Here is a 15,749-nt window from a genome sequence, read left to right as displayed (position 1 = left end):
AAAAGAGGAGCCTCTTGCTGCACTCAACCTTTTACAAAACAGATAAAAACAATTTGTATTATGTTCATAGGGACCAGGCATGCCACCCAGTTTCCCTGCCCTCGTGGATACTACAACCCAGAGCCCATGACTCAGAGTCTGGACAGCTGCCTGCCTTGTCCTCCAGGACACTACTGTGAGAAGGAGAGGCTGACCAAAGTGTCTGGAAAATGCAAGGCTGGTCAGTAATAGTGTCTGTGTTTACTTCTACCAAAGATGCAACCACAGCTGTACAGCCTAGTTTCTCAGTGTCAGGACTTTGTCCTCTGTGCTAGCCTATTTGTCTCTCGGGGCCAGGAAGCCAGTCTTAGTCAGGCTGTGATAGTCGGGGTAAGGGGGGGGGAAAGCAATTGCATGTTAAGCACGAAACGTCCCCATTCCACCCTAGACACATCATTCATTATTTCACTTCTCTGCTTTATACACTTTAACTCAATTCAGTAACGACAGCAACTTTTAAATAACCCATTCTGAATTATTTGTTAATGTTTAAAGATGGGAAGCAGCCTGGCTTTATATGTCAACCACAAAAAGCACAGTCTCAGTGTCAGTCAGGTGTGAGAGCAGTGGCCACCTTTTATTAATAAACATGTTTTCTCATTGATGACTCATCTCCCTCACCTTGCTCTGTATTACTGTCTTCCTGCTGTATTCAGCCTCCCACTCCCCCCCGTGCTGAGGGAGTTATCATATGATGTCAAGTGTCAGTGATGCTGCAGAGTGTGTCGGGAGCAAATGTTTTATAAATCACAGACACAGACAGCACACAATAATACATCACTGTCCTTGTCTCCCACTCTGTCTCTCGCCATGTTGTTGTGTTTTTCCTCTCAGGTTGGTTCTGCGTGTCCGCAGCATGGAACTCTCAGCCTTTCGACCTCGACAATTACACAAACGCCAACTGTCTATGTCCAGCTACGTCCACAGGGGGGCGCTGCCAGCTGGGCTTTTTCTGCCCCTTGGGTAGCTCCGAGCCCCTCCCTTGTCCACCGGGAACCTTCTGTAACATCTCAGGTGCTCGGACACACAACATCACACAATCATGCACAGTAGTTTTAAACCACAGCCAGCAGGTCAGTGGTCTTTGGCAGTGGTGCGTTAGATGCCTACGGTTTTGCTGGTTGCCTGCAAAACTTACTTATGATCGAAAAATATCCTGCAATATAATAAAAGTGTATTTAAATGAATATAAAAACACATTTAAATTTTTTGGTAGAATAAAGGGTGTAAAATACTGTAAAATGTTTTGCACATTGACAAAAAGATTTTACAGTATATTGTAAATATGTCATAGTATTTCAAATATGTACAAAATACTCATTGTCGTATGACGAAGATATTGAAAGTATCATCTTTATTTTGAGGTGAACATATTGGTTTGTATTTCCTTCAGGTCAGTGCAGCTATTGCTTATTTGTTCTGGCCACTACCAATATTCTGATGACATGATCATATGATGTGACAAATACACATGGTATAATCCCTTTTTTTATTGAGAGGCTGACAGAGTGGAGGATGTAAATATTGAACTGCAAATGGCATTTCAGGCCCCAGAGGGACGCACTATTCTGCAGAAGGGGATGGCTCTCTCTGCCATACTGGAGGATATGAAACACAAATAACAAACGTACTTGTGCTTCTCAAAAGGTTTGGCTCTGCCGGTGGGTCCCTGCTCTCCGGGGTTTTACTGTGCAGGAGGAGCCACTGAGGCCAGACCAGCAGATGGAGAAACAGGCAGCATCTGTCCACCTGGGACGTACTGTGGTAAGTCCTGCTTTACTGCCTTGGAACGGTTCAATCAATAACTTGCCAACGCAGGTTTTAAGCCTGTGTAATAAAATGCTTGGTGAAGTGGACATTACATTTTTTCCCACAGAAGACGGAAATTGTGATTTTAACATTTACAACTGAGTTTAATTGGACACAAATATATTTATCCACTGCTTTTGTTGACTCAGAGCAAACAAAGAGTTAACCCATGTCTATAAAATCTATATATACATTCCGATATAGGAAGTGGAGGACATTGTAACCTTGAGCAGAAGTAGACCGAGGGTGCTGAGAGAAAGAGAGAAGATTTTCTTTCCAAAGACCAAAGGAATGCAAATTAGTTGGACTGAGACTTTGAAATAGCTTTAACTATGACTCAAGTGGGTTTGACTCATTAAATTACCCACAGGTATGAGTGTGAGTCATCTTGTATCTATTTGTGTCGGCCCGTTGACAAACTGCTGACCTGTGTCGGGAGTCTCCTCACTTTCTGCTCGGTGCATCCTGCGTCAGATCCCTGCCTCGGCCTGGTTTATTTCTGCCGCCGTCTCTTGCCACTCTCCATCTGCCCACAAGATGTCCTCGCACTTGCATCTATACTCACCCATTCATGACTGCCACACCCACCTCACCTGTTTCCCATTCATAGTGTATATGCTGGCCTTCCCCCAGTCATTTGCCATTCATGCTTTTCCTTTAGTCACCTATTCACAAAAACACAGTCAAAGGCAGCTCTTTGACACACACATACTGCCACCAGGGGCACTTTGGGGGTTCAGTCTCATACTAACCAACGTTCTGGTTAGTGCATGACCCGCTCTACCTCCTGAGCCGCAGCTGCCCATCTGTTTTATGCCAGTATATGCCTCCTGTCTGCCTTTATCACCATCACTTCTAATAAATTCACTGCACTGTCCTGGCTTGACTCGCCTGCGTCTGCATTTCAGTCCTCCTATCTCTCACCTCGTATAAACCATAACATCCTGGTAGAAGCTGCAGTGCCTTGTAAGCATTGGTATGCAAACACGATCCACCAACAGACGACTGAATGACAGCCTTCTCCGACTATTTCCTCTCTGCAGTCGAGGGCTCAGGAGAGCCCGAGTTGTGTCCAGCTGGTACTTTCTCACCGGTGCCAGGTCTAACCAGTGAGTCTGGCTGTCAGCCCTGTATCGCTGGGCTCTACTGCAGCGGAGCAGGTCTCAGGGCTCCGACTGGGCCCTGCAGCCAAGGTCAGGAAATAACTTTTTTTTTTACATACTTTGGAAGCTTCAAGTTCCGTTTCATCCTGTTTACACTCTGCTGTGTTGTGTTTCTTGTCACTCGATAGGCTACTGGTGCCCTCCTGGTCAGACTGTGGCTACAGCTCTGCCATGTCCTCCCGGCCACTTCTGCCCACAGAGTAGTGCAGCCCCAGAGCGCTGCCCACCAGGAACCTACCAGGACAGAGAGAGACAGAGGGTCTGCTCTGTCTGTGAGGCAGGTAGGAGTCGTTCTCACCCTTTTTTTTACCGTCTCAGCAGAAGCATGTAGTTCATATTTCTGTTTTGCTGAACAGGGTGAAATGAAAACAGCTCTCAATCTACCAAGCAAATGCTTTATTTACTGAACTTGATGGATCTTTCATATTCATGTGTTCCATTTATTATATTCTGCACCTTTCATGTTTGTTTAAAGTATTCTGTGTTTACTTTTACATCACTATGGTAGTACATACCCACACTCGCTTATTTAAAAATGCACGTTTCTCCTCTTTCAAGGTTCCTACTGTGAGATGAGACTGGGTGATGCTAACACCTCTTTGCCGAGGCCGTGCCCTAAAGGACACTACTGCCCTGCAGGTACAGCCCTGCCCAACCAACACCCCTGCCCTGTAGGCTCCTTCAACCCGAGGCAGCGCTCAGACAGCCCGGCAGGCTGCATGCCATGTGCTATTGGACACTACTGTCCTTCCGTGGGACTGCCAGAGCCTGCAGGTGAGAAAAAGACATCTCTTTATTCGTCCTTCATGTCTTTTTTTCTTATTGTATCGCAATTATTTTCAGCAGTTACTGTTATTTAAACAAAGATATGATATTTGTAGGGTTTAGGAATGTTTCAGAATGAGGTTCCCCTGTGTCTGCGTTTAGTATTTAACCCAGATCACAAATAAACCATTTAACTCCGCCAAGGAAGTTATACTTTAATCCCTGTCCATTTGTTTGTTTGTTGGTTGGTTGGATGGTTTGTCAAAAGGAAAAGCCAAAACCAACTGGAAAGATTTCTACAAAACATGGCAGAAGGATGGGACATGGGCCAAATATAAGAAGAAATAATCCATTTTATTTGGGCAAAGGGGATTTTTTTTCTTCACTTTCTTTAACATTGCGAGTGACGCTGTTTTTATTTAATGTTATTTCCCAGGGAATAATTCGAGGATCTAGATGAAAAAAACCTACATATTTAGGGGACTGAGATCTGTGAGTGTGTGAGATGTGGTGCAGCTTGATTGAATTTAAGGAGACTGTTGGGCCTTGGGGGAAGTAAGCGCGCGACTGAGTGCCATTTTTGTTTCTCATCTAACTCCAATGCTGATATCTTTGGATTTTTTGTATTTGCAAAGGTTGTGAGATTTATCTCAGAGAGAATATCTCTAAATCTAGGTTAAAAAAAAGACATAAAACTGCAATATTTGCTCTTGAGGCAAATAAATTAATAATTATTCTATTTGTTTGATCAGATTGTTAATACTGGGAAACTAGGAATTGGTGATCTGTAGATGTTTTACTGATAATGTATTGTAAAATCTGTCTACCCTTAGGACCTTGCCATGCTGGTTATTGGTGCAGAGAGGGAGCCTCCTCTCCCAGCCCGCTGGATGACCTCTCAGGCTCCCTGTGTCCACCTGGTCACTACTGCCCCTCAGGTTACTGGCTTGTTCTCCTTTTATAAGCGAGCAGCCGCCAAATACAGCTGCTTGAATCCTGCTATATACTGTCGATGGCTGAATTTCATCAAGTGACAGGGGATGGTCCACATTTTCAAAATAATGTTTTTTGCGATGCAATGCTGATGCAGCCTTTTTTTATAGGTTGATATACCCAAATTTATTCAGTATGGGGTTATTAACATTATAGTCTACTATATTCTAGGGCTAAAATCTTTTATTCATGGTAATTACCATGCGGTGGCATACAAGTCCTGACAGCATTTATCTTGTAACTTTTGATACCAGTTTCTTCAAATTAATTCTTACGCTTGTTCTCTCGCACTCAGGGCACTGACCCCTACTTTAAAAAACGCTGCTCTCGGGTACGCTCTGCCATTTGTTGAGTGGCCCAACACTTACTGCAGCAGCGCTTCATAAGAGTGTCTCACTCTAATGCTGCATTTAGATTCTGCTCAGTGTGTAGAACATTGTCACTGTGTGTTGTATCACCACATCCAATTACTGCACCGCTCCTGTCATGTGCTGACACTTTTCTGCACTGCTCTGTTTTCAGGAGTTGAGAGGTTGAGTTGGGTTTTTGTCTCATCTCTCCAGGAACCACAGCTCCCTGGGCCTGCCCTGAAGGAAGCTGGTCAAACAGCTCCGGACTGGGCAGCCAGGAGGACTGCAGGCCGTGTGCGGGGGGGTTTTACTGTGACTCTGCTGGCCTCACTAAACCGATTGGGCCCTGCAGTGCGGGGTACACTAAACTTGCATTTACTGAAGATGACTTCTATTGTTATTTAAGACTAATACCTTAAAAATGTTTCAAAACCAGCCATCATGATATTTATTTTCGATTTTTTTCTCCTGCAGGTATTACTGTGCAGAGGGAGCCGTCACATCGACACCTACAGATGGAATTACAGGGGGACCTTGTCCCGAGGGTTACTTCTGTCCCGAGGGAACTGTTCAGCCTGTGCCGTGTGATCCAGGGACGTATGTGGCTGTTACACATGCTACACAGTGTGAACCCTGTGAGCCAGGCTGGTACTGTGTGTCCGGCACTCTGCACCTGTGTCCTGCAGGTTTGTGGTTTTTCCTACGTAGCCCCTGAAGTCCCAAAAGATTATTTTCTTTCTTTTCTTGTGCGCACAAGTTATTGCCTTGTGGAAACAAGTTACTTTCTTGTGCGTACAAGATAAATCATTTTTGCACACAGTTACTATCTACGTAGTAAAGACCTGACTGGCCGATGCACTGAAGACAACACTAAATTGCGTTTATAGCTTTTAAGAGTTTTCTTAATTTCTCAAGTATTATGATTGAAACATAGTTCTTCCGTCGGCGGAGCCAGTTGTCCTTCAGTATGATCAGCAAATGATTCCTGACAATCCTGAGTCTCTGGGTTAGAGCAACAAGAATGTCATTGTGTGACACTCCCAGGTGAAAACAAAACTAGATTAGCTGAGTTTTCTCCATCAATGGTCCACATCTGGTGGCTGAAGGCATATGAATGATTAAAACACAAACCTCTTCTTTAAAAAAAAATCTATATATAATCTTTTGGGACTTCAGGGGCTCCGCAGTTTTCTGTTAAAATATTTGAAATATACGTAATATTTTTATTTTCATGCTTATTATATTAAATTATCAAGCGAAACAATACTGATCAGTTAAAATGTGGCTGCACAATAATGTAACCCTTTATTTGTATGCATTTCCTGGTGTATGGTCTGTGACATGTAGGTTTTTACTGCCCTGAAAGAACTGGATTTGACTTGAGAGGCTGTCCAGAGGGAACTTACGGCCCTGACCCAGGCTACTGGTCCATCTCTCAGTGCAGGCAGTGTGACGGCGGCCATTACTGCTCCTCCAGAAATGGCACGGCTGTCACTGGACCGTGTCAGGAAGGACATTACTGCTCACGTGGAAACTCCTCTCCACGACCCGTCTCACAGGCTGCAGGTAAACACATACATTACTCACCAGACAGCTGCTGCATGTTCACAAATCCAGGAGATACAGCACAGAATGGTCCGATGTAATCAGGTCTTAGGGTGACCTAGTACTCCTGTTTTGGGGATGGTTGACAAATGGCAGATGTGTTCTGTTTGTCTCTCACCAGGAGAGGGAGGGCCATGTCCTGCCGGTCATTACTGCCCCCGGGCCTCCATCCATCCTCTGCCCTGTCCACGTGGATCATCCTCTAACCTCACCAAATTAATCTCCCAGGTGGCTTTGACTCACTATTCCACTCACATATATCCTTGAAAAGGATCAAGCGAGACATCTATCTGCTCAGAGATACTCCAGGATGGAATTTGAATGGAGTTGTCAATTCTTTTTGGGTCCTTTCTCATTCCAAAGTAACCGTCAATAACACAACTGGCTCTGTCCTGGTTGTGCCGACAGTAGAAACAGGCACTTGGAAAAAATAAATAATATTTTGCTGTTTCTTGTAAAGATATTTACTTCATGGCTTATTTATCTATATTTTATCATGTTATTGTTTAATAATTAAAATTCTAGCATCACATAGATTATTGATCAATCATCCTTTACTTTGGAAAGTAGTTTATGTGCAGAGACCCTGCAACACCATCCCTATATACAGCATCTAAAAACTGTTGACACTGTTTACAATTCTTTCTTTGTTATTTCTAGGCCTTACAATATTGTATTATTATTTTCTTCAAATAAGTTTTAAAAATCCTCTGGTTATGAGTTTTTTTAAACAAGCTGCGGTCATGCTAAGCTTACCAATGTCTCCACTGTTTATCTTTCTTTATTGCCTCAACCAATCAATAGCTAAACCAAAATCAATGTTGCAATGAGGCAAACTCTTTTCCCTTTCCTTTGTTCAACAGCCTCTCTGTCTTTGTCTCTCGCTATCTCTCTCATTTCCCCTCTCAGGAGGATTGCCAGCCATGTCTCCCTGGTTACTACTGCGATACCGTGGGGCTCTCAGCGCCGTCAGGAGAATGCTGGGAAGGTTTCTTTTGTCTGGGGGGTGCAGATCGGCCCGACCCTCCTCTGAGAGACGGTCGTGGTGGACCGTGCCCAAAAGGTTATCAGATCCCTCCGAATTTAGACATCTGCAATTTATATTTCAAACAACTTAAAGATGATTGTCAAAATAAAATGCATTGCAAGATAGTTAATAGAAAAAATAAACACAAGGATGATATAATCCGATACTTATTGCTAAAACAGGAAATGGATACAAAGTTACACTCTGTGTGTCATTGGAGGAGAAGCAAATAAAAATGCCAATTGTGAAGCACACAAGTAAAGCTTAAAATGTACATGAGCCCAGAGCCAACTTGGTGAACAGACAAAAGAAACACTCTTTCAAGTTAATAGAGCCGAACATAAGCAGCTGTTCTGTTGACACTAGAAATCGAACGCTGTCCCCTGTGGTGTGTGTGTGTGTGTGTGTGTGTATCTCTGTGTGAGTGTGTGAGTGTGAGAGTGTGCATCCCCTCCATGACTCTTGTCTTCACACAACCAGGTTATTACTGCTCCGAGGGCTCGGTGACTCCTCAGCAGTGCCCCCTGGGAACCATCAGTGCAGAGGACGGCCGAGCCAGCTGCAGCGCCTGTCCCCAGGGGTAAACTTCGCTTATCGGCCACCCACAGACACCCAGCACCGTACACATGCACACATGAAGGATTATGCAGGAACTGTAAATATAGATACAGTACATGTTTTGCATGCTTACACGCACACACATATGTATTATTTTTCTTCGCAGTTTGCATACTTATATACACAGAGAGAAACAAGTTGCTGCCACCAGTGGCCCAGAACAAAATAAGTCCTCTCTTGTTTTTTGTCTGGGTAGTTTTTATTGTCCTGTCGGCAGTAATGGCTCTTCGTCGGGGAGTAATGAATGTCCAGTGGGTCATTACTGCCCGTCTGGGACCTGGTCCAAGCACCAGTACCCGTGTCCACCTGGATCCATCAACCCTCACACTCGGATGGCAACACCCCAGGACTGCTCACCCTGCCCTCCAGGTCACACGCCATTTACTGCTAATAAGTGTTTAGCTTCTTTTAAGATTAAGCAGTTGACAGTAGAGCGACCTTGACCGTAAATTAAACACCTCGTTACCAAAATAAGTTCACTTAAGAAAGCAGCAAATTAAACCGATATAAACTAGATCTCAACTGGAATTCATACTGTCTGGAGTAGTTTTCCATTTCACCCAATTTCACTCACATTGTTTAATCCTCTCAAACCAGGCTCCTTCTGTATGTCCCCTGGGAGGGGTGTTGCATCCGGCCAGTGTGGTGCTGGTTACTACTGCCTCTCTGGGGCCTCGTCACCCACACCAGAGGATAGAGGGACGACGGGTGACAGATGTCCTGAAGGTCATTACTGTCCCCAGGGCTCCTCTGCACCACTGGCCTGTCCTGTAGGATATTACAGCAACGAGACCAGGAACATTCATCTCTCCAGCTGCCTGCCTTGTCCTCCAGGTTGGCACTAATTCACCACATGTTGTATACAACCGTGTTTAAGTATCTGTCTTTTATCACTCAGAGGTTTAAGATCCCATTACATAACTTTATTTATCGAGGGTTAATCCCCTCGCTCAATGGCTGTGACTGCTTGACAGTGCTGCCTTTGTTTTACAGGCTTCCTGTGTGTCACCAGAGGGCTCTCTTCCCCTTCTCATATCTGTCCTGCTGGCTCGTACTGTCCGGGCAGAGACAACAGCAGCCTGCAGGCCTCTATACCCTGTTCACCTGGAAACATGTGCCCACCTGGAACTGACAGGCAGGTGTCCTGTTCACCAGGGACCTACCAGGGTTCACCAGGACAGGTGAGGAAGATAAGTAATGTTCTAATATGTCCTGCAGTTTCAGATGTGGTGCACCTATTATACAAAAATAATAACACTAGTAGCTGACTAAAAATAACTTACAGTATATGGCTTGATATACTGGACTGAAACATATTAAATCCAAACCCAGATCTAAATGGTGCTCTTGACTAAATGGATATGACCTATAAAAGATAAGTTCTTCATCTACGGTCACGCTGTGTTATCTTCATTCTGGGGGCAACTTCAAAAATCAAATAGATAATGTTCCAGCCGGCCCATCTCTTTCAACATCTGTGTGTGCTGTAAACGGTTTATAACTGAGCTTTTATCATCTCCAACACAAGCATCTAAAATTTCATTGTCTGTTTATATCCGTCAACATCTGTAGTCATAATTTTGTGTTTGCGCTGTGTATTAATTAAAACGACGTGTGTGATTTACTCCTCCACAGGCAGAGTGTGTTGAATGTCCAGCAGGATTTTATTGTCCTGGCTCAGTGGAGGCTGACACTGGGCATGTGTCTGGGACTCGGACTCCCGTGCTGTGTCCAGAAGGACACTACTGCCCAGCGGGTAGGATACAACAGTGCGGCAATTCTAACACATTCATGACAAATGTTGTCAGATAGATATATTCTGGGCCACCAGTGATGCTGCAGGGTCAGTGAGATTGATTCATTAACTAATGCTGTGATGCATTGCATGCAAAATGCTCTGTAATATCCCTCTGGTTTCGTGTGGACTCATGAAACAAGTGGCTCCAACAGGAAATGGCTGTCTGATTTTGCAAATTCAAAATCAGGGTGGTGAACAGCATCCTTATCTTCTAATATGCTCTGTGATGTTCTGTTATGATTATTCGACTACCATCTGTAGATATTAAATGCTATGAATCCACAGGAACGCGGTCTGGTGTAGCATTTCCATGCCCAGCTGGTGCCTTCAGCGGGCAGATGGGGTTGTCCAATGAGTCGGGCTGCGAGCTCTGTCCACCAGGGAGATACTGCAGCTCCTCCGGACTGGCTGCTCCCACCGGCGTCTGCTCTCCTGGGTAAACACAATGAACACACACACTTCATCATGTTCATTGACAGGACCATGAAATGTATGACATCCTGTTTGTCTTTAATTCTGTCTCTATAATTACACCTCTTATGATCTGTCTCTCATCACTTTCTGCATCCCACGTCCCCCTGTCCTCCTCGTTCCTCCGCTCCTAGTTACCTCTGTGTCAGTGGTTCTGTTTCTGCTCAGCCGGAGGAGGGCCCAACAGGAGGCCGCTGCTCTGCAGGGTCCTACTGCCCCCAGGGCGCCACCTATATGGTTCCATGCCCCGCAGGCACCTTCAGCTCCATAGACGGTGACATGTAACACTGAGCAATTACACAGATACACCGTTCGTGTCATTTGAACATAATAGATTTATTTAGCAGAAGTTATTGATTGTGGTGCTAAATGTACATTTTTGAAATGAAAGATTTTCCTTTATCCAAGTGAAGTGGAAATGTTTCACATAATTACACCATGTTTCCGATCAGATATGAGTTGTGTTCTTGATTTATCAGGGGCAGTTTCCAAAGAAGCGTGTCAGCCCTGTTTACCTGGTTATCACTGTGCAGAGGTGGGCCTCTCCTCCCCGTCTGGGCCCTGCGACCCTGGCTTCTACTGCACAGGAGGATCCACGACAGCCACACCTCGGGGTAATATCACAGGTAACAGGCTTTCCCTTCTTGCCCCTCATGTAGAGTTAAAGGGCAAAGAGGCAACATACTCCGGCTTTTTCTCCCTTGTTTTCTATACGACTTTATTTATTGATGGCTGATGATCGAGATATGAAGAAGATTTCAACAAAAAGATTTAACTTACCAACCCTGCCTTTAATAAATGCCATGCAAGGCAGGGTTGGTAAATACTACTTCTTATAGAAATTGTATTTGTAATATAAAACGCTAAGGTAATATGACAACAGCACTGTGCACCTTTTTTCTGATTGTACCACTGTTTTCATGTAACATTTTCATGGCCTTTGACTCCACAGTGCTGGAGACATCTTGGCAAAACATTTACCAGTCGCCCTTAGTAGTAGTTTTCATCCTTGCACTGCAGGAAATGGCTCTGGGCTTTTTATTTCACCTGCTAACCAAATGAGGAATGGCATTCAATAAAGGTCCATTGTCTCAGTTGCAGGAGATTTCACATCCCCACATCCTGGCAATACAATCCTGGGTTCGTTCCATGGTGATGTGTGTCCTGCTGGCCACTATTGTCCTCGAGGGAGTTCAAAGCCAAGCCCCTGTCCTCCAGGTAAAAGACAAACCCTGGGATGTAAAATATTCCTGTTGGCATGAATCATGAATATGTTGCTAAAGAGAAGCATCCGTGAAAGTCCCCTTTCATTTCTCCAGAAGATCTGTGTCTGACCTCTTGCCTTTTTATTACTTAGCTGCTAAAGGTTGTGTACAGTGCCATAAAAACCCCAAACTTTAGAGGAGGTCGTAAAACCTAATGCAGGTCCAATAAAACCTGTCATAATGGTCAGGCAGCTGCTTAACTAAGTGAATTAAAGCGATACACATGAGACTGTCAAGCCATGTTATATCCTTTTCTCTCTCTGTGTGTGTGTGTGTGTGTGTGTGTGTGTGTGTGTGTGTGTGTGTGTGTGTGTGTGTGTGTGTGTGTGTGTGTGTGTGTGTGTGTGTGTGTGTGTGTGTGTGTGTGTGTGTGTGTGTGTGTGTGTGTGTGTGTGTGTGTGTGTGTGTGTGTGAAGGGCATAAAGTAATGGAGAGGAAGCTATTTTAACTCCCTTGATAATTTGTCCTCTTCACATAGGCACTTTCTTGGGGAAGTCTGCAGCTGAGTCAGAAGCTGACTGTGAAGCTTGTTACCCTGGTTCCTTCTGCCCCTCGTGGGCTCAGATCTCTGCTGACCTCCTGTGCCCCGCAGGGTGGTTCTGTCCACTGCGCTCACTGTCTGGACGTCAGCCAGGTACAGTACGCATGAGCCGGGGTCAGCTCGGGTTTAATCCCGCTAGTCTTTCCACTTCATCATTTCTCTTCTCCTTTCTACACAGTGTTGTCTGGTTTTCAAATAGCTGGCCAAAATATACTCACATGATGACATCGGTACCGACAAACTTATCTTGTGTACAACTTATAGAAGGTTGTACTGTAGTGCAACTTAACATATGAATGACATTGCAGATTTCAGTCAAAATACTGTAAAGAAATGATTATACTATGAAGTTAAAATTAAACTAGGGCTATGTTGTAGCACCGACGGGCCCGAGCACACGCATTTTGAAGCCTGTTGCGGTTAGTGGAGAGAGCGATCAATGACCAAGCGCACGTCTCCACGTTGCATGCGTTTTGCGCACTGCGGCAAGGACAAACGTTTCACTTCCTGCGTCCGTCACACGATGTCGATCCTTGCCTGCTAATTGCTCATTACGGTCCACACTATCAATTGCACATCACACTGTGCAAGTCCAAACTGTGCACCGTCCAAAAAAAATAATAATATGGACAGACAGTAACTAAAAAGTAACTAAAAGTACAAAAGTAACTAAAAAGTAACTAAAAGTACAAAAGTAACTAAAAAGTAACAAAGTACGAAAGTAACTAAAAAGTACAAAAGTAACTAAAAAGTAAATAAAAGTACAAAAGTAACTAAAAAGTACAAAAGTAACTAAAAAGTAACTAAAAGTACAAAAGTAACTAAAAAGTAACTAAAAGTACAAAAGTAACTAAAAAGTACAAAAGTAACTAAAAAGTAACTAAAAAGTACAAAAGTAACTAAAAAGGAAGATAAAGTACAAAAGTAACTAAAAAGTAACTAAAAGTAACTAAAATGTACAAAAGTAACTAAAAACTAACTAAAATGTACAAAAGTAACTAAAAACTAACTAAAATGTACAAAAGTAACTAAAAAGTAACTAAATGTACAAAAGTAACTAAAAAGTACAAAAGTAACTAAAAAGTAACTAAAAGTACAAAAGTAACTAAAAGTACAAAAGTAACTAAAAGTAACTAAAAAGTAACTAAAAAGTAACAAAAAGTAACTAAAAAGTACTAAAGTAACTAAAAAGCAACTAAAAGTACGAAAGTAACTAAAGTAACTAAAAGTACAAAAGTAACTAAAAAGTAACTAAATGTACAAAAGTAACTAAAAAGTACAAAAGTAACTAAAAAGTAACTAAAAGTACAAAAGTAACTAAAAGTACGAAAGTAACTAAAAAGTACGAAAGTAACTAAAAGTACCAAAAGTAACTAAAAGTACGAAAGTAACGAAAAGTAACGAAAAGTAACGAAAAATGTTACAAAGTAACGACAAGTAACGACAAGTAACGAAAAGTAACGTAAAGTAACGTAACGTAGGTGGTGCTATGACCCTGAACTAATATTAATATATGGATGTGTTCAGGTCAGGATTGTGATCATAGGTCAGTAGTTCGGAGCCGGTTGGATAATGCAGAGTGGATTTTCAAAGTACATCCTGTTTCATGGCGAATCAGTAGGTGGCGCTATGACACTGAGGAAATATTGACACATAGAGCTGTTCAGGCTTGGTCTCTGATCATGAGACATCAGTTTGGCGGTGATAGGAAACTGCACACTGGACTTATGACAACATCGTCTCCTTTGGGGGCTGTTGCTACACAAATGTAGTTTGAGGGAGATAGACCCATGAACATGGAAGTTACAGCAATTTCGTGTGTCACAGCGAGTCGATGAACTTTAACGCCATGCCATTAATATGGCATTTAACGAAAAGTCACAGTAATCTTATGCCTACATTATCAATGTCTTGAGAACCTTTTGACATAGGTTTGACATGGCTGTGGTCAGTAGATGAGGAGGAATACTTCCAAGTGTAAGACATGCAAAAAACAAGACATTTCCTGTTGCCACCAGGGGGCGCTGTGTTTTTAAGTCATGATTTCTGTGTAGATGTCATCAGGCCGGGACTTTTGTCTTACATGTCTAGTTTGGACTCGATTCGACCAAATATGTCAGAGATACAGAACCTCGTGTTTTGATGGCGTGTAATCAAACTTTGACGCCACGCCACGGTCACACTGTGTGACGAAAAATCGATCTTTGAGGTAGTTTTCATCTCCATCTTGTTGTGATGACACGCATCTCCATATGAAGTTGATCTGATGAAAGCCCTGGGACAAGTACATCAAAGTAAAAATGTGGAAAATGGCCAATATGGCCACTAAAGTCAAAATGGCGGGCTTCCTGTTTCTTTTTTCCAATTGCACCTCTGACCTTTTTTGTTTGTCTTGTCATGATACACCTGGGCTACGATTGTTGTGAAGATCGGTGAAAGCTAACTGAGGGGCTTTTCCTTAGATGGCGCTGTTGAGCCATTTTTCCACGCCCATTTCAAATTACTCCAGAATACAATTACTTTTTGGGGTTTTGAATTCCCTGCAAACTTTGGTAACAATTTGAGCATGTCTAGGACCTGAAAAAGCCCCAAAAGGGAAATACAAATCCTTCGAAATACAATAGGGCCTCCCACCGGAGGTGCTCGGGCCCTAATTAAAGCTAATTACATTGCAATGCCATTAGCAATACCAACATACTCCATGTGACATTTGTTGTCCTGTGAAAACGGCCCTGTTTTCAGATTTAAGAATAATTTTCTGATCATCCCACTGGCTTTCAAAGTGTATTTGATTTAAGAAGTAGGTGAATATTTTCACCCCCCCATGAAGAAACTCCATAATCTATAAGTCTTTCTGGAAAACTAAATATGGCCAACACAGGAGATAAGTGGTTTTCATAGGACAGTGTTCTCTCTTTTGGTTAGTTTCAACTCTCCACAACCATAGACTGTATTAAAGATGGACGACAAAGCAAAGCGACTTGATCGCCACCTGGTGGCTGGCTGCAGTACCGGTCACAACTTCTTCCTCCTCGTCCTTTTTGGAGGATGGGCCGCGGGCCAAACTAAAAAGTAGACATCGAATGATTCTTTGTGGAACTTGGTTTCTTCATAGTAGTTCTTATCACACTGGTGTATGTTCAAGTGTTAATTTTCTAGAAATCTAGTTGTTCAGTAACTGGTCCTCGAACTAGAGGTGTGAAGCAGAACTCATCCCTCACATGACTAACCTTGCCATACAGTACATACACGTATACAATGGAGGTTATTCTATTCCTAGGATGAGCTCTCCTTCTCCTCTAATA

At 43.2% G+C, this 15,749-nt stretch overlaps 1 protein-coding gene across 1 annotated transcript in view; it reads left to right on the top strand.

Moving 5' to 3' along the window:
- LOC117772633 overlaps window positions 1–15,749 on the top strand; it is a 62,510-nt gene that overhangs the window by 15,077 nt on the left and 31,684 nt on the right. The window contains exons 32-53 of the mRNA XM_034603915.1: window positions 71–220; window positions 874–1,053; window positions 1,687–1,803; window positions 2,892–3,041; window positions 3,140–3,292; window positions 3,570–3,785; window positions 4,610–4,714; window positions 5,333–5,477; window positions 5,594–5,805; window positions 6,467–6,685; window positions 6,846–6,952; window positions 7,634–7,787; window positions 8,232–8,331; window positions 8,566–8,738; window positions 8,967–9,203; window positions 9,363–9,550; window positions 10,005–10,125; window positions 10,453–10,603; window positions 10,773–10,912; window positions 11,118–11,264; window positions 11,734–11,856; window positions 12,382–12,537. Of these exons, the coding sequence (XP_034459806.1) occupies window positions 71–220; window positions 874–1,053; window positions 1,687–1,803; window positions 2,892–3,041; window positions 3,140–3,292; window positions 3,570–3,785; window positions 4,610–4,714; window positions 5,333–5,477; window positions 5,594–5,805; window positions 6,467–6,685; window positions 6,846–6,952; window positions 7,634–7,787; window positions 8,232–8,331; window positions 8,566–8,738; window positions 8,967–9,203; window positions 9,363–9,550; window positions 10,005–10,125; window positions 10,453–10,603; window positions 10,773–10,912; window positions 11,118–11,264; window positions 11,734–11,856; window positions 12,382–12,537 (3,444 nt within the window). The remainder of the gene's footprint in view (window positions 1–70; window positions 221–873; window positions 1,054–1,686; window positions 1,804–2,891; window positions 3,042–3,139; window positions 3,293–3,569; window positions 3,786–4,609; window positions 4,715–5,332; window positions 5,478–5,593; window positions 5,806–6,466; window positions 6,686–6,845; window positions 6,953–7,633; window positions 7,788–8,231; window positions 8,332–8,565; window positions 8,739–8,966; window positions 9,204–9,362; window positions 9,551–10,004; window positions 10,126–10,452; window positions 10,604–10,772; window positions 10,913–11,117; window positions 11,265–11,733; window positions 11,857–12,381; window positions 12,538–15,749) is intronic.

Source organism: Hippoglossus hippoglossus, chromosome 13 (assembly GCF_009819705.1).
Source record: "Hippoglossus hippoglossus isolate fHipHip1 chromosome 13, fHipHip1.pri, whole genome shotgun sequence".
In the NCBI taxonomy this organism is placed as follows: domain Eukaryota; kingdom Metazoa; phylum Chordata; class Actinopteri; order Pleuronectiformes; family Pleuronectidae; genus Hippoglossus; species Hippoglossus hippoglossus.
This window is presented reverse-complemented; position numbering and strand designations above follow the sequence as displayed.